At 39.4% G+C, this 26,235-nt stretch overlaps 1 protein-coding gene across 2 annotated transcripts in view; it reads left to right on the top strand.

Annotated features, from left to right (window-relative positions):
- Positions 1-14,278: 14,278 nt before the first annotated feature.
- CAMK4 (calcium/calmodulin dependent protein kinase IV) overlaps positions 14,279-26,235 on the top strand; it is a 244,339-nt gene continuing 232,382 nt past the window's right edge. For both annotated transcript variants that reach the window (XM_077138995.1, XM_077138994.1), the window contains exons 1-2: positions 14,279-14,356; positions 15,124-15,362. In XM_077138995.1, the coding sequence (XP_076995110.1) occupies positions 15,202-15,362 (161 nt within the window). In that variant the 5' untranslated portion in view covers positions 14,279-14,356; positions 15,124-15,201. The remainder of the gene's footprint in view (positions 14,357-15,123; positions 15,363-26,235) is intronic.

Here is a 26,235-nt window from a genome sequence, read left to right as displayed (position 1 = left end):
GTAACAGGATGCGTAAATCAGATATTTGCTGTCTCGATTTTGATTGAGGTGTAAAGACCAAAAGCAAAATGATACATGACAAGTATCTCTACATTTCAAAATGAAGGTTTATCTATGCATCAATGACCAAAGAAATAGCTGTGACCTTTGACCCCATACCCCATTTGAGGGGTTAAAAGAGTTGAGGCTGCAGAACCAGAGAAGAGATTGAGGAAATTGTTGAAGATTGTTGGCGTTTTCCCTTCAAAATTCGTAGAGGCAGGGTTTGGATTTTCCCCCTGACCTCAGGCCAAATTAGAGGGAATTTAAAGGGACAACTTTTAGAACTTCAGGTGTCCCCCATTTCTCCTTCTCTTCCTCCAACTCTGACCTCTGGAATTTGATGGGGCAAAGGGTGAGTGTTTGATTTGTGCTTTAGAAAATGAAAAGTAGGAAGTCTGAGGCTAGAGTTGTCTGTCTGGGGAAAGAGCAAAGAGAGGTACCTGCTTCCACCAACAGCAGAGCAGAAGCACGCTGTTCCTTAGGCAGATGTGGGCCATTAAAAGGAGGAGGCGAGGAGAACATACGGAATAAAAATAAACAATAGGGGGAACAAATGTTAAAATAAATTTAGTTTGAAATGCTAGTGATCAATGAAAGGGAGGGGTAAGGGGTATGGTATGTATAAATATTTTTTTTCTGTTCATTTTATTTCTTTTTCTGAATAGATGCAAATGTTCCAAGAAATTATCATGATGATGAATATGCAACTATGTGATGATATTGTGAATTACTAATTATATATAGAGAACGGAATGATCAAAATGGGAATGTTGGTGTTTGTTTGGTGTTTTTTGGTATTCAAAAAAATAAAATTAAAAAATTAAAAAAAAAAAAAAAAAAGGAGGAGGCATCTGGTTTTCAATGGACCAAAGGAAAAAAAAAAGAGACTGGGGATATCCATCAGATGCTAAAACTCAGGGAGGAATTATGAGTGGTCAGGCCAGGGACGGACCACATCAAAGGAGATACTGTTGTGTGTTGTTAGTGAAGAAATCTCTATGAAACCCACAGAAATGACCCATGAGCTGAGCAATGAAAATTCAGCAAAGGTCAGACAGCACTGTCACCACATCACAGCGTCACCCATCGGATTAGACCTTTTTTACCCTTTACCTCCCTATTCTATCTCTGACCCTGCCTAATTACAACCTGCAGGGCTCTAAAATCATATTCCCAAGGTACAGGTGGGGTGAGATTCCTACTGACAAACTAGGAATGGAATTCCAGTTTCCAAATCTTCACTGCCACTGTCCCAGCCTGAACTGAACCGGACGGGGAGGGAAGAAGTGAAGCATTAAATAACATTCTAATGTATGACTGTTTCACTAAAAATGGACATTTTAGTTGTCTAAACAAGAACATAATTGTTACCGGAAGGAATTAGAGGATTTTTGCTGTTTAAGGATGATCAGAAAGTCTGTAACATTGTCTCAGTATTTCTTTCAAGGAACTGGGTTGTAGACTGGATTTTAAAAGACAGCAAAAGATAAATACATTTGCATTCTGTTTGCATTCTCTCAATTTCTGCTAGTTCAGCATACCAGTTACAAAATCTTAACTCATTTATTTTCGATCTTTGTTGTTTACTAATGCATGCATTTAAAATTCGAAATTTTTCTTTGCCTATATTCCATAGATTATTATAATAAGTGCTTTCATGTTCATTTAGTTTTATAGTTTGTCCTTTCAATATTAATTAATTTCAACTGAAATTGGTTTAAAAATATCCAAGTTGATGATTTATTTTGCTGGTTTTTGTTGGTACTTTCTAATTTCACTGCACTTTGGCCAGAAAACCTGCCCTGTATTCTACTTTGAAACTGTGGAAATTTACTCTGTGGCCGACACATGGAGTTCTTTCCTGGAATTAAAACCAGGACCGTGGAGCAGCTCCCATGTCCATAAAGTGTCCCTTGTATAATTTTGTATCCCAACTCCCTTGATCCAGCATGACTGAGGATCCAGACGCAAACACACCCCCTTGGCTCAGTCCTGCAGCTGCTTCAGCCTATTCACCCTGTCCTTTCTTAGCATGCCCACCACTTTCCCAGCAGGGTTGGGATGTGAGCTGACCCTAGTTATTGATCTGGGGACTAGGAGAGGTGAGTGGCTACATCCTGAGGGAGATGCATACTGTCTTGCAAGGGAGAAGCCTCTGTATCATATTCCAGCAAGGGAAACATAACAACCTTTAACAGGGAGGGGGGTGGGGCGAGTCTGGGCCACTTCTGCAGACCCAGATGGTCAGACTGATACGTTTCCATCCCAAGACTCAAGGTGCCGCTCCTTCCAGTGAATAGTCTGTCCTCGGTGTAGCAGACTTTCTAGGATTGACAGCTCAGTATTTTCAAGAACTCACTATCTTTTAATCTTGTACCTCATTCTTAACTCATTCTGTTCTCCAGCTGCAGGAGGTGAAGTTCTCTTTCAGAGCCCTCAAGGAGGACCTCTGGCTTCCTCATGTTACCTTAAGTTGGGGATGAACTATCTGCAGTCTGATTGCACCCAGCAAAATCCATCTGATTCCATTGGTCTCATGGTTACTACTTTCCCCAAACCTTTCAAACATCTGTGATGTCCACCCATCAGTACTTTTCCTTCCACCGCTATTCTGTCTCAGTGCGCTACCGGTGAAATTTTAACAATTCCACCAAGTGTTTGCTACTCTCCTAAGATGGACTCGAACAATAGCACCCCTTCTTATGCTCACATGTCCTGCTTCCTGTTTCCTCACCCCTTGACTCTGGTCTAGGCCTGCGATTGCTTTGATCAATAGAACATAGTCTTCGAGGTCTTTTATTGGCCTGGCAGTTTCTACTTCCTCTTTTCTGCAACACAGGGGTGGTCCCACTGGGAACCCAGTTGCCATGCCCACTTGTGGGCATGCTGGTCAACAGTCCCAGGTGACCTTGTACTGACCAGCATCAGCTTCCAGTTTTGTAGGTGAGCCTGACTGAATTCCTAGGTGACTGCAACCAGCAGTTCTTTCACTGAAGTCAGTGAACAGCCTAGCTAAGCCTAGTCAATCCACAAAATCATGAGATAATAGTTGTGGTTTTAAGCCACTAAGATTTAGAGTTATTTGTTATGCAGTTATGTGAAACCAGAACATGTGTCCATGGCTTGCCAGGAGCTTCCATAATTTGTTTACCACCAATGAGGGCAGCTTCATTGTTAACCGGCTGCCGGATGATCTAGCTCCAAAATTCCATCCTTAAAGGTTACTCCACTTCTTGCAGCAATTGTCTGAAATCAGGTCCCTTGAGAAACATTTGCTGAAGACAGAGATATGCATACAAAGTTTATCAGGGAGCTCTAATACCTGTGGGGAAGTAAGGCAGGGATTGGACAGAAGAAGTTGTTGCAGAGGTCCCAGCCAGTTCCACAAAGATTTCAGAAGAGGTGACCCTTCAGAGTTGTCCTGAATTGAGGCAAGGGGTCTGGGATCAGCAATTGGATGCAAGCTGCCCCCAGGGAGGGGACCTAATGTTGATTGTGGTATTCGTGTCTGTGCACCCCAGACCTAATTCACTGCCATTTAAAATATTCTATAATGCTTTTTTTCTTTCTTTTTTTGACCTCTTCTTCCTTATATTCATCCAACTTTTTAAATCTATTTCCTTCCCCCAACCTTGTTTCTATTCTTCTCATTTCAATCCTTTATTTAAAAAAAAAATTGTTTGTAAACATTTTATACCTACTGTCTTACATTGCCAGGGCTGCCCTGGCAAATACCACTCATGGGAGGCTTAGCAATAGGAATTTATTTTCTAACAGTTCTGAAGGCTGGGAGTCTAAAATCAAGGCATTGGCAAGGTTATGCTTTCTCCCCAAAGTCTAGAGCATTCTGGTGTTGTCTTGCCACAATCCTTGGGGCTTCTTGGCCAGTGTCTCTACCTCCTATCACTTGGCAATTTCCTTTGTTTCCTCCTATGGCTTTCTCTAATTTCTGGCTTTTACGGTTTCTGGTTCTTACTGACTGACTGTGTCCCAATTTCCTCTCTTTATAAGGCCTCCAGTAACACAGATTTCAGCCCGCCCTGATTCAATTTGCCCACACCTAAATAGGTTCTTTTTTTTTTTTTTTTTTAACATGGGCAGGCACCGGAAAACGAACCCGGGTCCTCGGGCATGATGGCAGGCAAGCACTCTTACCTAAATAGGTTCTTGATCTTATTCACAGATGACTCCATGTTGTTACTGATAATACACCTTCAAAGGATACTATTTAGAAGCGAGTTCACACCACAGGAACCCAGATTAAGATTAAGCCTCCGTCTTTTGTTGGGTACATGATTCAATCCACCAAGCAAAAACTCCCACTGCTTTTCTACCCCCATCCCCTGGTAAACTCTAACTTACTTTCTGTCTCTGCAAATTTACTATTTTAAATACCTCATTTAAGTGACATTATACAATATTTGTCCTTATGTTCCTTGCTTATTTCACTCCACATAATGTTTTAAAATGTGTCAAATATGTGATAACTTCCTTGGCTTTAATCCTGATATTGGCTCCTTGTGTTTCTTCTCTCTTTTTTGCTCTTTCTGTTGAGGTGGGGGTGGTAGTCAATTTTATTGGTACTTTCAAAGAATCAACTTTGGACTTTTTTGAGTCTCTCAATTGTAGAGTTGTTTAGCATTTCATTAATTTCCTCTCCTATTATTTCATTGTATTTCTTCCTTTTATGAATGTGATCTTCTCTTTTTTTCTTCTCTTATTTTTTTATAGTGATTGCTAAAATCATTGTTTTTCAAAGCCAGAAAATTTTCAGGGCAATGAACAGTGCAAGAGAAACCAGATCATCTAGTTAAAGAAAAAAGCTCTGTATTTATTCAGAAATCTGGAAAATTTAGATAGTATTTTAGAAAACTCAGGACCCAGGTTGTCTTCTGAGAAATGGAAATTAGAGAAAGAGAGGTGCAAGGCAGAGTACTAAGCCTTGCAATAGTATTTAATCTTTAAAAACACACCTATGTAAAGAAGTATTTGCAAAGTCTCCTTGAGTAAATGGGGAGAAAGGAGGAAATATTCAGTTTTCTTATCTGGAGAATTTCTGATATTCTCGCAAGCACCAGGGACAACCAAATCAACTGGCCAAGCCCTTGGTCTTGGGGTTCACCCCTATGAAACTTATTCTTGAAAAGGATAGGTTAAACTTATTTAAAATTAAGCCTAAGAGTCACCACCCAGAGAACCTCTTTTGTTGCTCAGATGTGGCCTCTCTAAGCCAACTTGGCACTGAACTCACTGCCCTCCCTCCTACATGGGACATGACTCCCAGGGGTGTAAATATCCCTGGCAATATGGGACAAAAATCTTAGGATGAACCAGGACCTGCCATCAAGGGATAAGAAAACCTTCTCGACCAAAAGGGGGAAGAAAGAAATGAGACAAAATAAAGTTTCAGTGGCCGAGAAATTTCAAACAGAATTAAGAGGTTATCCTGGAGGTTATTCTTATGCATTATATAGATAACCTTTTTTAGTTTATGGTGTATTGGAATGGCTAGAGGGAAGTATCTGATACTATTGAAATTTGTTCCAGTAGCCTTGATTCTTGAAGATGATTGTGTATGCCCAGTGAAGTCTGAAGAATAGCTTGCAAGAGAGGTGAAGCACTCCTGTGTATGGGCCCCTTGGGGGTTCCATATTCTCTTGCCAGCCACCTCACAATACCCCCCACCATTTGTTAACTCTTCTAACCCAATTCTTCTTACTAGTGTCTAACTGTGTGGTAAGTGCCATCTTACCTTGTGGGTACCAGTCTCTCCTTAGGTTTTGTACTTTTAGTTGTCTTGTGTCCTTAGCTCTCTGAAGAGTTCAAGAAAATCTTGAAAGTGTAGTTTGAATTTTTGTTATTGTAAGGGTCAGTGTATTGCTGTTTCTAACACTCTGCATCCTCAGCAGAAATCAGAAGTTTTTTAAATTGAGGGTTTCATCTTCTTTTTTTTTTTTTTTTTCACATGGGCAGGTGCCCAGAATCAAACCAGGGTCTCTAGCATAGCAGGCAAGAATTCTGCCACTGAGCCACCATCTCACCACCCAGTTTTTGTCTTCTTAAATGATTTCTAAAAGTTCTTTACAGATTCTGGATAGAAATCCTTTGTCAGACATTCACAATGAGAATATTTACTCCCAGGTTGTGGCCTGTGTTTTTATTTTCTTAATTGTGTCTCTTGCAGAACAGGTTTTTGTAATCTGATAAATTCCACTTTTTAAAATTCTTCTTTTAAGTTTAGAAATCTTTATTTCTCCTCTAAGAAATTTTCATCCATTCCAAGTTCCTGAAGATATCCTTCAACATTTTCATTTAAAAGTGTTATAATCTTACCCTCTAGGCATAGGTTTATAATCGTCTTAAATTACTTTTTTGCTTGTGATACAAGGACAGGTTTGAGGTTTATCTTTTCCCCTGTATATATCCAGTTGATCCAGCTCCATTTATTGAAAAGACTTTCCTTTACCCATTTAATTGCTATGGGGCAGGCCACAGTGGCTCAGCAGGCAAAATTCTTGCCTGCCATGCCAGAGACCTGGGTTCAGTTTTTGGTGCCTGCCCATGCAAAAAAAAGAAATTGCTGTGTCACCATTGCCAAACGTTAATGGACCACATTTATGTGGTTCTATTTCTGGACTCTCTATTCTGCTCCATTGACCTATTTTTTTCTAACTTGCCCCAATACCATATTGCCTTTAATTCTGTTGCTCTGTACTAAGTTTTGTAGTCAAATAGGGTGAAACTTTCACCTTTGTATTTTTATAGGATTGTTTTGGCTTTTCCATAGGTTTCATACTTCTCTATACCTTTCAGAATAAGTTTATCAGTTTCTACCAAAAAAGCCCGTTACAATTAGCCTATATATTGATTGAAGAAGAATTGACATATTAATGATATTGAGACTCCCAATCCGTGATCATGGTGTATTCTCCCACTAATTTGAATCTTCTTCATTTTCTCTCAACAATATTTGGTAGTTTCAACTGCAAAGGATTTGAACGTTTCTGTAGAATCAATTCTTATGTATTTTATGCTTTTATATTACATTGTAAATAAAACATTTTTATTTCCTCTCCCAATTGTTTCCTGCAAGTATGCAGAAATATAATTTTTTTACGCTGACTTTGTATCCTGAGATCTTGCCACACTCACTTATTCTAGGAGCAAATCCTGGATACGTTAGTATTTTCTAGGCAAAAATGACAATTTAACATTTCCCTTTCCAATCTTTATGAACTTTCAATTTTAGCTAACTCAAAGCATTAGCTATCCCCTGTATTATATATTTTAATGGGATTTGTTGAGGTAAAATTTTCATACAATAAAATTAAGTAATTTAAAAAACATTAACTTCAAAGAGTTTTGACAAATGCATGAAATCATGTAATCACCATAACAGTCATGCTATAAAACATTTCCATTACCCCCAAAAGTTTCTTCATACCCCTTTACAGTCAATCCTCTACCCCACTGTGCCAGTTTGAAAGTATTGTGTACCCCACAAAAGCCATGTTTTAATCCTGAACTAATCTTGTAGAAGTAGCCGTTTCTTTTAATCTTAGTTCAATAATGTAGGTTGGAAACTTTTGATTCTATGGGGATGTGACACACCCTATTTTGGGTGTAACTTTTTGATTAGGTGGAGATTTTGACTCTGCCCATTCAAAATGGGTCTTGCAGTTTCCTGGAATCCTTTAAAAGAGGAAACATTTTAGAGAGAGCCAGAAATGACAGAAACTTCACAGCAGATCTGACACAGATGCAGACATGTGGGGAACAGAGATACAGATGTTTGGAGATGCTTAGAGCCCAGCAGACGTTGCCATGAGAAGTTAAGGAAGCCATAATCTGAAGAGAGCCAAAAGACGCCAAGAGATAAAAGCCAGCCTCAGAGAAGCAAAGTGAGGAACCCCCACAGGAACAGAGGCTGAAAGCAATGGAGCCCAGGAGCAAGGGACCAGCAGATGCCAGCCACGTGACTTCCCAACAGACAGAGGTGGTCCTGACCCATCAGCTTTTCTTGAATGAAGGTAACCTCATGTTGGTACCTTGATTTGGACACTTTCATTTCCTTAGAACTGTAAACATATAACTTATTAAATTTTCCTTTATAAAAGTCGTTCCATTTCTGGCATATCGCATTCTGGCAGCTTTCAAACTAACACACCCACCTTGGCCCCCGACCACTGATCTGTGTTTCTCACTTTAGTTTTACCTTTTTTGTGAATATCATATAGAGGAGATTATATGTATATTTTGTGTCATATTATGCCTCTACATACCATATAAAACACAAAAATAAGTTATATTCTGAATTTTAAGGGTAGTATTTTAAATAAATTAAAAGAAGAATAAGAAACATAGCCTTTTTATTTACACATATTTCCTTTCTCTGCTGCTCTTCAACCCTTTCTGTAGATCTGAGTATCCACCTGGTTCATTCCTTTCAGATGAAAGAAAATCCTTTTTTTATGTTTTTGCATGTCTATAAATTCTATCACATTTGGTTTATCTGAAAATGTTTCTAGTTGACCTTCATTTTTGAAAGCTTTCTTTGGGGGCGTATGGGATTCTGGATTGATAAGCACTTTATTTTTATTTTCTGTAGTTAAATATCTTCAAAATTAAATCACTTTAAAGATATCATTCCACTGTTTTTTGGCCTAAGTTAACTCATCTTTCGTTTGTTTTATTACACTCCTATATGTAACGTGCCTCTTTTTGTGTGTGTGTGTATGTGTGGCATGCCATCACAACTTTATCTTTTATTTTCAGCCATTTGACTTATGGACCTGGGGTGGTTTTCAGTTTCTATTTATTCTGTTTATATTTTTGAGATTCTCGGATCTATAGTTGATGTTCTTTGCATAAATCTGGGAAAATTTCAGTTATTATTTCTTTTTTCTATTAGTCATTATTTCTTTAAATACATTTTCTGCCACTGTCTCTTTATCTTTATCTCCTGTAACCTAGTTATATACATGTGAGTTAGTTTGATACTGTCCTATAATTCACTGAGAGTTATTTATGTATATATTTTTCCTTTTGTTCTTGAGATTGGATAATTTCTATCGGTTATCTATTGCTGTATAACAAATTACTCAAACACTTCATGAATTGTAACAACAAAAATCATTTTCTTCTTTGGATTCTATAAATCCAGAATTTTAAATCATCTAGAATTTTGTATTGTCTCAGTTGGGTGGTACTGGCTCAGGTCTCTTATGAAATTGCTGTCAGAAATCAACTAGAATTATCACCTAATGGCTTGATCTTGATGGAAATCTACTTTCATGATGGCTTGCTCATGGCTAAAGAAGATGGTTTCTCTACATATCAGCCTCTCCCTGGGGCTACTTGTGTGTCTTTATGACATAGAGGCTGGCTTTCCTCACCAAGAATCCAAGGCAAAATCTGCAGTGCTTTTATGACTTCAGAAGTCACGTGCCTTCATTTCCACTGTATTCTGTTTCACCCATTCCTGATTCAAAGTAGAAAGGGAACTCAGGCATCACAGGAGATGAAGATCATTATAGACTATCTTGGAGACTACTACATCTATATTCAAGTTCACTGACCCATTTTCTGTAATCTGCACTCTACTCTTAAGGCCTTTATTATCTTAATTTCAGGTAGTTTGCTTTTCAGCTCTCAAACTTCCAACTGTTCCTTTTGAATAGTTTCCACTTCTTGGATAGATTCCCTATCTCTACACTCATTATGATTATCTTTTCCTTTAATTCCCTGACATTTCTATTAGCAGTCTTAGATTCCTTGTGAGTAATAAATCAATTTGGGGTTGCTTTCTATTGATTTGTTTTTCTTTTTACTATGATTCACAATTTCTTGTTACTTTGCATGTCTAGTGATTTTTGATTGTATATTAGACATTTCGATGATTCATTGCAGAGATCCTGGATTCTGTTACCATTTTCCTGAAGTGTGCCCACCCCCATCTTGCCCCCAACTTAATGAGACTCAAACTCCAAATTCTGTCTCTTCTGTGGCAGGAGATGGTTGAAATTTCTTATCAATTCTTTCTCTCAATCCAGTTATTACTTATTGTTTCTGCTGGGTTCCTTGGACTCTCCCACACACATGGATAGTTCAAAAGTCTGCCTAGTATTTGACGGCAATGTTTGGACACCCCCTCCAAGTAGTTCTTTCTTTATGAAAATTTCTCCTCAATTGCTAGCCTTTTTGACAGTCTTAAATTCTGTTCTCTGACACCACAGACAAATGGTTTTCTGCTTGAGTCCTAGCTGTCTTGTGCTATCTAGACCGTAAAGTACCTCAGGTCATCTCATTCAAAAAAGTTTCTTTCTTTCATGGGTCAAACCATTTCCAGTTTTCTGATTTTAGTTGCTTTTTTGCACTTTCAATTTTTAAAAATATTTAGTCCAGAGTTTATAACTGTTACATGCTGGAGGGTGAATCATATCAGCTACATTGTCATTACCAGAGTAGAACTTTTCATATTTAAGAATGAGATTCTAAGTAGCTATTAAAACATTTGCATTCCTGAGCCTGTCGAATGCTAGGCTGATAGAAATTAAGATATTTTATTTGGATTTTCCGACTGTCAGTATCCACTGGTTGTCTTCTTCTTTTTTTTTTTTTTTTAACTTTAGGTTGTTTAGTTTCTGCAGTGGGAAATTTTCCTATTTCCTCTATGGCTAGAGGTGAGATAAAGATAAGCCTTTCATGACCATACTGCTTATTATGACAGTTTCATTTAATCACTGCATTGAGTAGGATCTCAGCTGTATCTCATTACTAAAACATTTTATCCCTTATACAACATTTCCAAAAGTTCAATCTTCAATTTTCTTCCAGAGTTTTGGAGGGATATGTTTTGGCTGTGAGTGGCAGATGAGGTAATATAGGGACCTAAAAACTTTTACAAAAATTTTCAACCAATATCTGTCTCTCCACCACAATTTTAGAGAATCTAACTCTAATGCTTAAGCATTTCTCCAATTCTTTGTCAAGAATTAGATTTCTAACTGGCTTGCTCCATTACAAATGTAGGTTTCAGACTGTGCAGGTTTGAATCTGTGATGGACCCCAGAAAAGCCATGTTTTTTAATACTCATTCAGTATTGCTGGCTTGGAGCTTTTTGATTGTTCCCATGGAGATGTGACCAACCCAGTTGTAGGTGGTAATTTTTGATTAGATGATTTCCATGGAGGTGTGTCTCCACCCATTCAAGGTGGGGTTGCTTACTGAAGCCCATTAAGAGGGAACCATTTTGGTCTGCACAGCCAGAGACCTTTGGAGAGAAAGAAGGAAGCTCCCCCGGGGGAGCTTCGTGAAACAAGAAGCTGGAAGAGAAAGCTAGCAGACACCGCCATGTTCACCATGTACCTTTCCAGTTGAGAGAGAAACCCTGAATGTTTTGAACCAAGGTATCTTTCCCTGGATGCCTTAGATTGGACATTTTTATAGCCTTGCTTTAGTTGGGACATTTTCATGGTCTTAGAATTGTGGACTTGCAACTTAATGAATTCCCCCCTTTAAAAGCCATTCTGTTTCTGGCATATTGCCTTCTGACTGCTAGCAAACTAGAATGCAGGTCTATCTTTCCTCTAAGTTGCTTACCATGTGTTCATATGTTTCTAGTTTCTGAGATTTAATTGACATTGGGTCTTTCTTTTTGTGGGATTTTGCCTTTATTCCTTTTCTAGTCATATCAATTGAGAAGTCATGATAAATTGCTTATATACAATCTCTGTTTTTTCTCTTTTAAAATAATTGTTTTAGTTTGCTAAAGCTGCCAAAATACAATATACCAGAAATGGGCTAGCTTTTCATAGTGGGAATTTATTAACTTACAAGCTTACAGTTCTGAGGCTGGAGTATGTTCAAAGCATTATCAAGCCAACACCTGTATGCCTCTGTCAGATGACCAGGCACATGGCGGCATCTGCTGGCTTCTCCCTTCTCTTCTGAGCTTTGTTGCTTCCAGCTTCTAACTTCAATGGCTTCCTCTCTATTACTGTGTCTTTCTTTCTCACCTTTTGTGTCTCTCTTTGAATTTCAGCCTCTCATAGAAAAGTCCAATAAGAGGATTAAGACCCACCTGGGGCCCATCTCAACTAAAATAAACTAATCAAAAGGTCCCACCCACAAAGGTTTACACCCATATGACTGGACTAGCTTTAAGAACATAATCTTCTGGGGTCCATTCAACTTCAAGTTACCCAGTAATATTAATTAATTAAACTTGATCTTTTATCATTTATTTATTTTATTTTATTTTGGGGGGGGGGGGGCGGTGTATGGTCCAGGAAACAAACCCGGTTCTCCCACATGGAAGGCAAGCATTCTACCTCTGAACCACCCATGCACCCAGTCTTTTATTTTTAAAATAAAAAAGATTGCATGCATTAAACAAAATACTTCTATTCAGTTTGTCAGGGCTGCTATGATAAACAGCACGCAATGGCTTGGCTCAAAAAACAGTGAATCATTGACTCACGGTTTTGGAGGCCAGAAGTAGAATATCAAGGTAATGGCAGAGCTTGCTTTCTCTTGGAGTCCATATCACCCTGCAATCCTCTGTCACATGCTGATCCCTCTCTCCTTGTATCTACTCCTCTGATTTTCACTGACTTCTGCTTTCTGATGACTTCTGGTTTCTACTGGTTGACTGTGTCTGAATTTCCTTTGCTTATAAGGGGCTCCGCTCACACGGATTAAGGCCCAACCTAATTCAACTTGGTCTCCTATAAATATAATCTTTGAAGACCTATTCTCAAATGAGTCTATACCTTAATAACAGCTTCAAAAGTCTTATTTACAGGGTGGGCCACGGTGGCTCAGCAGGTAAGAGTGCTTTCCTGCCTGCCATGCCCGAGGACTCCGGTTCGATTCCCGGTGCCTGCCCATGTAAAACAAACAAACAAACAAAAAGTCTTATTTACAAATAGGCTCATAACACAGAGGACTGGGGTTAGAGCTTGAACATGTTTTTATGGGGGACATGATTCAGACCTCAACAATTCCCTTTTAACCTTCAATAAATAGCTCTTTTACCAAAGTCAGTTATGAAAAACAAAGGTTCAAGTGATATTTTTACATGAAATAGGCTGAATGTATACATCAATTCTACAATCACCTCTGTACCCTAAAATGACTATTTAATTATTGTTCCATAAAATACTATGGGAAAAAGGTTTACAACCTCTTTCAATGTAACATGCTTGCTTTGGACTTATATTGTAAAATAATTGCTCATAACAAAAAAGTAACAACGTGTAGTGCTGCCAGTTCAGGACTTGCCTCAAAGAGTTGTGAATATAAATGGCTTTGCTACTACATCAGGCCCACTGTTTTACCAATTAGTACATGCCAAGGAAATTTTATTTCATGAGAACTACCATATGCTTTAGAAGGCTTTACTGTGTCATTTTGCTTATCAACTTGATTTTCTAACATGGAGATTTTCATTCTTTAAAAAGTTACAAGTTACATGAGCATTTGCAGTCTTTGCTCTCACCAAACAGCCAAGTATATAAGTTAATTTGTAAGAAGCTACAAATATTTTATTTTCTACAGCATGTGTAAATTGAACATGTGCTCACCCTCAAAAAACTACCAGTGGGGAATAGCTTTTGTATTTATTTTTTCATTTCCAACTAACTAAAGATCACACATTCCTACTGTTATTTTTTTATTTTAGTAATTTACCTGTATAGCAGGAAAGTTCTTAAAAATAGGAAATAAATTAATTAATTAAGGAGAAATCTTGGACCCAGCTTATGAGTGGTGTTATCAAGAATGGGAAGAGTTTATAGCATATTGGATGAAAGGAAGAAAAAGAAGATTTTAAAGTGATAAACGTGAAATAAATTAAGTTTGCCAGAAATAAGAAGTGATGTGATAACTGCCTGTATACACAAAGATTACAGATTATAATGACAAATTGCCATTCATCTTTGCTGAAATTTGTAAAGATAAAGGTTTAAGGGTTGAAATATGTGATGTATACTTAACCAGTACTTAGAATAGCCATGAGGGTTGACAGACAGACATTAGAATGCTTGTGTTAAGACACTTCTCTTGGGAAGGGCTTTAAATGTGACAAGCTTCCTTCTCAAATGATGGTGGAGAGTTGGACTAGTTGGCTTCCACAGGACCATTCCAGACTTGTAATTCTCTGAGCCACTTCTGTTGCTGGCCTTCAGATCCTGAGAAGGGAACCAGATACAGTAAAGTATCTGCCCTTTACAGGAGCTCCGGCAGTACAAGAGGAGGCAGTACCACCATCAACAAGACAGCATCCATTCTAACCGAAGACTTCACCCAAAGGTGAGTTGGGTCAACGTGGACCAAGGCGCCTCCTTTTCCCCAAGCTTTCATTGGTTCCGGCCACAGGAGACCTGGGGGATTGGCGACCACAGGCCACCCTCCCTAGCATCTGATTTAAGATTTGACGGAGCGACGAACAAGGGATGGCAGGTTAGCTGGTGCTAAGTGCGAGGGATTCGCCACCTGGAAGGACGCACTCAAGGAGGGATGAGTTGCCCCAACAACAGCCAGGTACATTTCTCACTATCAGGCTGGGCCTCCCGGACCCATGTGCTCCCAGTGGGTGCTGGGCGCCCGCCACTCCTGGAGCGAGCGTCCCACCCGCGCGCTGTCTCTCTCCTTCCAGGCTCCCGGCTCCCGCGGGAGGGCGAGTGGGATGATGCTCTGGTCACTGTGCCTTCCCCAGGCTCCAGCATCCGGAGCCGCCCTAACCCGCACCGCCGCAGCCTCTGCCGGGGAGGGAGAAAGGGAAAAAGGGAGCGGGCCTGGCGAGGCTAGGCGAGACGGGGAGGAGGGGAAATGGGGAGGGAAGGAGAGAAGGGGGAGGGAATCTTTCTCCTTTGCAGCGCTTCCGCCTCTTCTCTCTCCGGCTCAGCAGCGACTCGGGGTTGCCCCTCCACACCCTCTCCCCCTCCTCCGCCCACCCTCCCTCCGGAGCGCGCAGGAGGGGAGCCGCGGCCCGGGCGCGGGCGCGGGCGCTGGGGGAGGCGGCGGCGGGGGGCGTGTGCGTGTGTGAAGGACGCCACCTCTCGCTCCTGCGTTCGCAGGCGGCGGCGGGCGGCCGGGCTGCTCGAGCGCACAGCGGCGGCGGCAGCGGCGGCGGCTTCCGGAGTCCCGCCGCGAAGATGCTCAAAGTCACGGTGCCCTCCTGCTCCGCCTCGTCCTGCTCCTCGGTCACCGTCAGTGCGGCCCCGGGGGCCGGGAGCCTGGTCCCGGATTTCTGGATCGACGGCTCCAACAGGGACGCTCTGAGCGATTTCTTCGAGGTGGAATCGGAGCTGGGACGGTAAGGCGTTTGGGGGGGGGGGGCGCGGGCTGGGGCGCCTGGGCTCCCGCCTCGGCTGGGCGGCGCGCGGGGGGCGCCCTCCGGGGACCCGGCAACACCCGGCGCCCTCCGCGCGGGCTCGGGTTTCTGGGCCAGCCCGCGCGCGGCATGCACTGGGGGACTCTTCCTCTAGCTGTCAGTGTCCCCAGGATGTGAGGGGTCGTCCTCCCTTGCCCTTCGATTCCCCCCTTCTTGGTGCCTGGGAGAGAGCTCAGCATGTTTCGGGTGCGAGTTGGGCTCCTCCGGAGCGCCGAGACAGGTGCAGCTGAGAGGAGCAGCCCGACTTTCTCCTCCCCGCCCTCCTCCTCGCCGGCTGCCACTTCCCTCGGGTGACAGCTCCTACCGCACGTGGGCCCTGCTTTCCCAAGCGGTGTCTGCTCACGATGATAGCTTGCCAGAGGGTCCCGTTTGTCTAGTTTTTGTTTTTGCTTTTTTCGGAGGGGAGGAAGGCGCAGGGAACCCTTCCATATCATGACAGAATTATTAAATTAGATTCCTCCGCCTTTCCCTCATCAAGCTCTCAAGACCAAGTGGCACTAGAAATTAAACTTAAATACTAGCTTCCCTGCAGAGTCTGCTCAGGAGTGAAGGGGGAATGAATCATTTAAGAGAGTTGAAGGCAGAATAATGAAATAGGGCAGCTTTAAAGAGGAGACAACACATGGGGCCCAGGCAGTGATAATTAGTGAGAAGAGTTCTGCTGCTCTTCTTTCATGTGCTGGAGTGATTTATTTAAATTATGTATGCAAAGAGCCATCTCCCGTGGGTTGCAGATGTCCCTCATCTCTTCTCTGAACATCCGAACAGGTAGCGGTTTTGCCTTGAGAATGATGCCATACGTTTTCATATTTTCATCCATTGAAGATTATTTTTTTTTCCTTTTTCATCCATTGAAGATTATTTTTATTCCTTCTCCTCCTTTTTTTCTTCTCTTCTTCCTGTTACCCATAGGTAGGGAGATTTCTTTTCAACAGTCATTTTAGATCTTGGCCCTTTACTATAGGGACTCTGAAGTTGTAATTTCTACTGTTGACAGTTTACAGCTTCTGTCCTTAATGCTTCTGGCAATTTCATTTTCCATTCTCTTTCTGCTGGAAGTAGTTCAGCTCACAAGTCATTTTCTTTTTGCCTTTGGAAACCATGGAACTGGATTCTGGACTTCAATATTGAGTGGGAAGGTAGAAGGACCATCCCCTTTTACTACTACTGTTAAAGCCTCTTTGAGTACAGAAAGTGTGTAAACATTACAAAACTTCTGAATAAGGATTAACTTGTCATGTTTTAAAAATGTTTAAGAATATTTGAACATCAACTAAGGCCTACCTGAGCATCCTGTTTTTATCGATTTTGTCTGATGTTGTGTTGTATGCACTAAGAGGTTGAAGATGAAATGTCTCTTTTCTGTAAGGGTTGAAACTTCTACACATCATACAATGTGCTGCAGTGGAACAATGTAAACTTCTGATTAAAGAGATAATCTACTTAAATGTTTACTTGATATTTTAGAAGCTGCCACATAGTAGAGGAAGTGCCTGGTGTGGCTTCAGGGACTATCCCAGCAGCAAATCTAACTGTCTTCTGAGTAATGTTACCCCGGATGCCTCTCAGATGCTGACATCATCAGCACATGTTGTCTTTATGCATAAGCTTCACCATCAGTAAACTCAAGGAGTTTCCTTCAAGCTGAGGAGTGGGAAAGTGGGTGGAAAAAAATTAATAAACTGTCATGTGTACATATATATGGAATAATGGATTTCCTAGAGAAAATCTAATGGAGTTTTTTTTTAAAGTGTTAGTATCTTGTAGTAATTTTTTGATCAGTTATATGGTGTTAAGACTGTTGCTCTGTAATCTAGTCTTTTGACCACCTTAAAATCGTGCAAAATTAAATGTTTTGAGAAAGAGAGGTAAAAATTCTTACTTTTTCTGCTGTGTTTCTCAGCAATAACGTGTATTGTTAGATAAGTTTTCTGTAGATGGCAGCATTGGTGAGGTATAGGCTTACTCTACTGGATTGAGAATTTGAGAAATATTATTACTTCATGATCCAAACATGACTTAAAACTAACTTCAAATGCAAAGCAACCAGTGTTCCCCATATAATTATGAGGAATTTTAAACCTAGGGAATGTAGCAGATTTATCATTGACCTAGTGACAAAAGCTCTCTTCCTCATGCACTAGAAAGAAAGTTGAGACTCAGTCTACTGGTTTCCAATCTACCCTCTAACTTGGACCCAGTGTGCCTGCCTGTTGTAACTCCAAGGTGAAAACACTTAATTCATTAATTACACGGTTGTCATTAAGATGATGAGAAGATAATGCCCCTGGCCTCCCCAGTGCCACTGTGGTTAGCTCCAGGGTGTAGACAGTTCCCACTGGATTAAATCAGCTTGTCAGCATCAGGTCCTCTATTACAATTATCTGTTACAAATTAGTGATTCAAATTCAAGATGACAGGATACGTGACTATTGGGACAACATATCCTGAAGATGTGTTTGAGCACTTAAGGGCAGCTAAGTTCACAAGACTGTAACCACGAAGCCTCTGGGTCTGCCTCAAAGGCACGTCTAGCACCACCGATATACCTGTAGCCATCCAGATCAGAGCAACTATGAAATACGGTAGCTTTTTTCTTTTTTCTTTTTTTGGTAGGGAGGAATTATTACTCATCAGACAATACATTTTTCTACAATCGCATTTGAAAGTACTGCGTTGTTTATAGAGTTTGTCAGAAAGTTTGCAAAAGTCAAGATACAGCAACAAATTTAATTTTACTTAAAAATATAAATTGGCCATGATTTTGTCCAGGGCTCCATATCCTAGAGAGCAGTTGGTCCTTTGTCTAGTGATTTGAGAAATATGCGTTTCAAAGATTTTTTTTCCATGGGAGAAGGGAGCCTGCTTCTGGTTTAGATTTTGTCCAGTAGTTTGGCAGATGGACTGAAAGGATTTGGCCTGCCCTGTTCTGTGGTGGAGATTTGGCCCTGTCCATCCAAGCCCGTGTCTTGTTTTTCAGTTGCATCCCACCTTTTTTTCCTGTCTGTTACACTAGATTGAAAGAACGTTTGTCATAAATGTAAAAAATCAGATATATTCCCAAACACAAAAATTCAGGGAAACCAAAGGAAAAATAATTAGGGCCGAGGAAAAAGAGTGGTAAATTATTTTGTAACCCATGTTTTTTATTTCCCTTCTACTTGCTGTAGTTTCTTTAGGCTAGTGGCTTTCAATCTTTCTTTCTCTTTCTCTCTCTTTCATAATTTGATTTAGAATGGAAAACTGCACTTATGTGGCAACCGAATTCAAGCATAGAGTTCCTTGCTATATGTATTCTTGCTTAGTAACCAAATAGATTTAGATAGTGAGGCATACGTGCATGTGTGTGTATGCATATAAAACTGAAACAAGTTTCATAAAGCAATGTTCTTAGTACTCACAATATACTCTAATATTTTGCATTCTAATATTTTGATTCTGTTCTATTTCACTAGAACAAATATTGGCTCAACCCATGTGATTTCCCACCCCACTAATAGGATGTGACTCAATTTGAGAAGTGCTGTTTTAGGCCAGCGGCCTGTGCAGACTAGATTAAAGCAGTGCTCAGGAGGCAGAGTCACTTTTAAAAATACTCTGCAGACCTGCTGGTAACGTCGGGTGGGCTGCATTTGGCCCAGTTTGTAGAGAAAAGTCTTCACATGTTTTTACCCAAGGCATTGTTGGTTTGGCCCCCTTCCAAACTTTTGGGGAAGACTGTGTCTCCCCAACTTCTGCTGGGTGCACTGTCTTCTGGACTGGCTGAGGGAGAAGGAAGCTGGACGGGGAGCAACTTTGCTGTGCATGGGAGCAGTCTGGAGACCTGAGCAGTGATCTCTTCTACACGGTAGCACGCAGCAATGGACCTGTATCATGGCCAGCGAATGCTTTCTGTAAAGAAACAGGAAAATGTGCATTTTCTAAGAGGAGGGCTTCCAGCAGTGTTCCTGGCTGGGGAAGAATCCGCTCCCCTCTTTTCCCCTTCCCCCTTTCTCTTTGGTCTGCCCCCTTGCTGAGCGGTTCTCCTGGCCTGTACATCTCGTGCCCTTGGCCTTTGATCTCTGCTACCTACTGATCTGATGCCACCACACTGCATTTAGTATCTTAAGCTCTATTTGGATCCTGTGCTTTTTGTCTGCCTAGGAATTAAAAATATCCTTGTTCATTACTTCTCTTGTTTTCTGTGCACCTGATTCTTTTCTGAAGACACTGACTCAGAAGCAAGTTGGGGTTGCAGGTAGGAGGTAGAAACGGGTGACACAGGCCCTTCTGAGAACACCGCCCCGTAAGCTCAAGGAAGACAGCACCCATGTGCTGGGCTTGTGCCCTGTCACCTAGCACAGTGCTCAGGACTCAGCAATGGTCAGCAAGGAGTTTCTAGAGAACGGTCAATGATGACTCAGTTGGGAGGGCCTGGGGCAGCCTCCCTGCACTTCTTCCAGGCCTCGGTTTTGTTGGTGACGCTGCAGGGGTCATCTTACTTCTGGTGGCCACAGGGAGAGGGAAATCTGGGCTTATTTTCTCCCTAACACTTCTGTGACCATGACCCTAATCTCACCCACTTTGTTTTCATTTCTCCATAGGGGGATGCTGATAACTGCCACCTCTGTAGCTTGTAGGGATTGAAATAATGCCACTTTTTCTGTTGGCAAAGTGCTTTGCGTCTCTGAAATGTAAGGAATGCAGTTTCACCTTTGTATTCATTTTGCCGCAGGCATGTCAACATTAGGAATGAAGTAAAGTTGAATTTAAAGGCATGAAATGCTTCCAACGTCCATCAACCACTAATGTTAACTATAAAGTAAATGCTGAATTTGGAGATACACTTATTGAAAAGAGCCTTAAAAGTCAAGTGAAGACTATGAGAGGATGGTTGCTTTAAGAACGCACGATTTTTCCATGTTTAAATACTGTTACAAGGTTAAAAATAACTCATAGTTTGAAAAAAAAGACACAGGTGTTGTCTGCTTCTAAACTGTTCTGGAGAACTTTATTTGAAAAAAAAAAAAAGAGAGAAGGAAAACATTAGCCACAAAAATATCTTCAAAGAATTTTCTTGTAAACACTTTACCCTCAGAATATATTGTGGAGTGTATTTTTGCAGTAAGACATTTCAGAACAAAGTCCTGCATGGTGATCAAAAATGAACTGTTTTAACTAACGGTTATTGTTTTGTTTTGTTTTTTATTGTAAAGACTTTTTTTTTTCCCTGGCTTAAAAAGCGGTTCTCTTTACACTCCCTTCTGGGAAGGCCAGCATATCTAACAAAAAGAATATTGAGTTTTAAAAATTTCAAAGTCAAACTTATTCTGAAAAGTGTAGTGTTGAGTCGAGTCAGTGAACCATATAATTCAGGCCAAAGAATCACTTCACAGGAAATCGATAGCAGTTTTTGAATCAAGATTTTATTCAAGTTGCATTCGCCTTTGCCTTATTTTTTCATTTCTTCGCTAGTGCAGGATCCTCTGAGGATTTCATGACTCCGGTAGTTGTCAGATCTAAATGTCGACGACCCAGTATTAGCCTGGAAAGGATGAGGGCCCCTTGGACACAGTTCATTTTCTGTATTCTAATGGATCATGAAAGTTTGGGTAGGAGATTGCCCTCAGCCATATGTTTTATCAGGGGCAAAGATCAACTAAGCAAAGGAGGAGTGTCTGGAGAGAGGATGATTTGTAATGATTTTACATAGAAGGTAGTATAACTGGACAATTCTGTTTTCCCCTAGACCAGGGTTTCTTAACCTCCGCATTGTAGATATTCTGGACCAGATAATTCCTTGTGGTGGGGATTGTCCTGTTTGTAGGATGGTTAGTAACACCCTGGCCTCTACCTAACAGGTGCCAGTAGCACCCCCTCCAAATTGTGACAACCTAAATGTCCCTAGTCATTGTCAAATGTCCCCTGGGAGACTAAAGGCCAGCCCCACCCCTCCATTGAGAACCAGTGTCTTAAAAGCTTGAAGCTTGTCTTTTCCATGATTTTCTGCTAGTTTTTGCGGGTGGTAGTGATGAACAACAACTTGGGAGGAGCTGGGTGGTAGATTAAATTCATTTGCCTTTATTGAGATCTGCTGCATCCAAATGTTTCTCCCGTTTCCGTGTAGTACGATTGAGGTTTCTGTAATACGTTCATGACACTTGTGCTATAATTTGCTTAATGTTTTTGTTTAAATCGCCTTATTTTTGTTAAGCTAAATTTGTTGACCAAGAGTATTTATTTTTACGGAATAGAAAAACAGTATTCTTGCAAATGCTGAAAATAAATTGCAATCTAAATGTAGCATTTTTATTAAATTGTAATAAAAATTTGCCTTCAGAAGATTCCAAGCTTGTGGATTATCCTCTTGTTGTTTGTCCCCTAAAGTCCTCTCTGTTGCAGCTTTGATTTTTTGAATAACTATGACCGAGGCAGTGTATGCTGACAATATGTGGAGGGAGGAGTTGGAGCCTACAGTATGATTGGCTGTTAACAAAACACCATCCTGCACATCGTTTACTGATCATAAGGGATTATCAACAATAAATCTACTACAAGATAAATAGATACATAAATAAAATTAATACAAGTTAGAGCTAAGAACCTCAACACTCTTTACAGTGGAGTGATAGTTCTGACCGGGAGGATTGGGGTATCTCTGTGGGAGTTGACCTTGAAATGTGGCAAGATTTTAGCAGATAGGGCTTTGGCAAAAGGCACATCAAGTAGAATGTACAGTCAAGAAAAGGCAAAAACTGGCAGAAAATTGCAGAATTTGCATTTTGCTTTGCAAAATTGATGAAGCATAAACATTGTAATGGGAGATAAAGTCCGAAGGGTAAGTTGATGTCTGACCAAAGAAGGCCTGTAAAAATATGAAAGACTGAGCCTGTGTCAGTTGACTAACAGGTTGTAGATAAAGAGAAGATAATCATTATGAAAGCAAAAGTTGTCTACAGAAGTAGCTAGCTGGGTCTTGGGCTGAGTTTTGGGGGCTCACAACTTGCCACAAACACATAATGCAGATAAACCATGGAAATGAGAACTTAACATGTTGGTAAAGCAAAACAAAACAACAAATGAAAAAACTCACTGGCACTGCCTATGACTAGATAAGCAAGCCAGAGTGTGGGGTTGAGATCACTTACATGCACCGAGTATAGAGAACAAGAGTAAACATTTTAGGTCCTGTAAACCGTTTGGTTTTTGTGGTAACCACTCAACCCTGCTATGGTTGTAAGAAAGTAGCCAAAGACAATAAGTAAACAAATACGAGGGACTCTGTTCCAATAAAACTTTATTTATGAACACTGAAATTTGAATTTCATGTACTTTTTACAAGGGAAAAATTATTTTTCAACCATTTAAAAATATAAAAGTTATTCTTAGCTTGTAAGCTGTACAATCAAGCTAAAATTTATTTCAATCAAGCTAAAATTTTACTCCTCCTCACTTACATGAGAATTTCAGTTTTAAATTATATCAAAGTTTAAAAAAAAAACGAGTGGGTCGAAGAAGAAATCATAGGGGAAATTAGGAAATATCTTGAAGTGAATGAAAACAAAAATACCAAATTTTATGGGATTCAGCCAAAGCAGTGCTGGAAAGAAAATGTATACCTCTAATTATTTATATTACAAAAGAAAAAAATCTCAAACCAAAGATCTAAGCTCGTAGCTAGAGGATCTAGAAAAAGAAAATCAAACTAAACCCGAAGTGAGCAGAAATAAGAAAATAAAGGTTAGAACATAGATAAATGAAAAAAAGAAAAAAAAAAACAATAAGAATCACTGAAACCAAAAGGTGATTCTTTGAAAATATCAATAATTGACAAACCTTAATCCTCTTGGTGATTAGGGCATTTATAAAAAACCCTACTACGAACATCGTATTCAATGGTGAAAGACAGATTTCCTTCTAAGATCAGGAACAAAACAAGGATACCCATTGTTACCACTGCTGTTCAACACTATACTAGAAGTTCTAGCCACAGCAATTAGGGAAGACCACATTGAAAAAGAAGAAGTAAAACTTTACCTTTTTGCAGATGATATTATTCTATATATAGAAAACCCTGAAACATCCAGAACAAAGCTATTAGCGCTAATAAACAAGTTCAGCAAAATGGCAAGATACAAGACCAACACACAAAAACCAGTATTGTTTTTAAACCCTCGTAATAAACAATCTGAAGAGGAAATTTAAAAAATCTATTTATAATAGCAACCAAAAGAGTCAAATATCTAGGAATAAATTTATTTTAAGGCATTCTGTGTTTATGGATTGGAAGACTAAATATTGTTAAGATGTCAGTTCTACCCAAAATGATTTATAGATTCAGCACTGTCCCAATCACTAGTAGCCTTTTTTGCAGAAATGGAAAAGCCAATACAAATTCGAATTTGTATTGAAGGACAAGGGACTCCGAATAGCCAAAAACATCTGGAAATAGAAAAACAAAGTTGAAGGACTCACACTTCCCAATTTTATAACTTATTACAAAGCTACAGTAGTCAACATGCACAGTACCGGCACAAGGACAAATGTATAGACCAATGGAATCAAATTGAGAAAGTTCAGAAATAAACCCTCATATCTACAGCCAACTGAATTTTGACAAGGGTATCCAGTCCACTCAATGGGGAAAGAATAGTGTCTTCAACAAATGGTGCTGGGAAAACTGAATATCCATGTGCAAAAGAATGATGATGGACCCCTACCTCACACCATACATAAAAAATAATTCAAAATGGATGAAAGACCTAAATATATGAACTCAAACTTTAAAACTCTTAAATGAAAACATAGGGTATTATTTTCAAGACTGTGTTGGGCCACAGTTTCTTAGACTTTACACCCAAACACAAACCAGAAAGGAAAACTAGATAAATAGGATTTCATCAAAATTTAAAATTTTGTGCATCAAAGAACTTCATCATGAAAGCAACAAGACACCCTACAAAATGAGAGGAAATATTTGGAAACCATGTTTCCAGTACAGGTTTAATATCCAGAATATATAAGAGAATTCTACAACACAACAACAGAGAACTTAATTAAAAAATGGGCAAAAAACTTCAATAGACCTTTCTCAAAAAAAGATATACAAATGACTAATAAGCACATAAGAAGATTCTCAATATCATTAGCCATCAGGAAAATACAAATCAAAATCATAATGGGATATCATATCATACTCACTAGATTAGGTAGTATTAAAAAACTCCAGAATATTATAAGTTCTGGGAAGGATGTGAAGAAATAGGAACACTCATTTATTGTTGGTAGAAATGTAAAATGGTGCAGCCTCTGTGGAAAACAGTTTGGCAATTTCTCAGAAAATCAAGTATGAAATTACCATATGACTAAACAATCCTCTTTCTAGGAATATACCCAAAAGAATTGAAAGCAGGGACTTGAACAGATATCTGGATACCAATGTTCATAGGGGCATTATTTACAGTTGCCAAAAGATGAAAGCAATCCAAATGTCTATCAACAGATGAATGGATAAAATGCATACAGTGGAATATTATTCAGCCATAAAAAGGAATGAGGTTCTAATACATGTGACAACATGGATGGACCTCGAAGACATCATGTTGAGTAAAACCAGATACAAAAGAATTTCATTAATCTGAAGTAATTAGGATAAGGAAATTCATTGAGTCAGAAACTAGAATATAGTTTATCAGGGGCCAGGGTGGGGTTGGGAATGGAGAGTCAATGCTTAATTGGTATTAAGCTTTTGTTTGGGATGATGGAAATGTTTTGGTAATGAATGGTGATGGGAGCACAATATAAAGAATGTAATTAACATCACTGAATTATAAATTTGAATGTGGTTAAAAGGGAAAATTTTAAGTTGTATATATGTTTCCAGAATAGCAATTTTAAAAAGTGAGCTGTAATATAAAGTACGGAGTATGGTTAATCGTATAATTATAATATTGTTTCATCAGTGCTGCAAAGGTACTGTACTAATGCAGAGTTAAAAATAAGGAAAACTACATGTATGAGAGGGAATAGATGGGAACTGTGTATTTTTCTGCCTGATTTTGTATATATCTATAACTTCTCCAATGAAACATTTTTTCATTATACCAAGAATTTATTTATTCAAGGAATTGCCTTAAATATCCCTTTCATTTTGAAAATGTCAGCCTGATGCAAGTTTCTTGGGCTGGCACAAGTCTTAAGGACGTACTCATCCTTTTTCCTAGATCTGCTGATTACGTGATTAATATTTACCTCATACAATATAATATTGTAGGAAATGAAGTAGGTTTACTTGAGCTGTGTTTAGTTTAAATTTTCATGCCATTATTATCAGCTTTCACATTCAAAGACTATTTATTGATGAGTAATCTGTTTTGCATATAATAATTAAATAGGTTTCAGATTGACCCTTTTATCGTTATATGAGGGGTGACAATTAAGTACTAAATAATATGCTTAGTAAACTACTGTTGAAAGATTTTTCTCTAACTAGTAAAGAATAATTTTTCTGTTCATAAATATATTATGTGCATTTTGAATAATACTATTCATGTGCTGTGGCTGTGTCTCAGATGGCCTAATTAAAATCCTTTAAATGAGGACCCTGTTTAAATAAGCAATCTTTTGAAACATATGATTTATTCCCTTTTTATTTTGGATAGATCTTAGAACTAAAATGTTTAGCTAAATGTTTTTACTAAAGCTGAGATCTCCAAAGTGGTCTGCCCATGTATAATGTGTAATTAAAGTGATGTGTAATATAAGGAGTTGTTGAAAGAAAGGATTCGAGCATCTATTTTTGTTTATTTTTCTAATT

This window comes from Tamandua tetradactyla, chromosome 21 (genome assembly GCF_023851605.1).
Source record: "Tamandua tetradactyla isolate mTamTet1 chromosome 21, mTamTet1.pri, whole genome shotgun sequence".
NCBI classification, from domain to species: Eukaryota; Metazoa; Chordata; class Mammalia; order Pilosa; family Myrmecophagidae; genus Tamandua; species Tamandua tetradactyla.
Note: the sequence above shows the minus strand (reverse complement) of the source record. Positions and strands in the feature narration are given on the sequence as shown.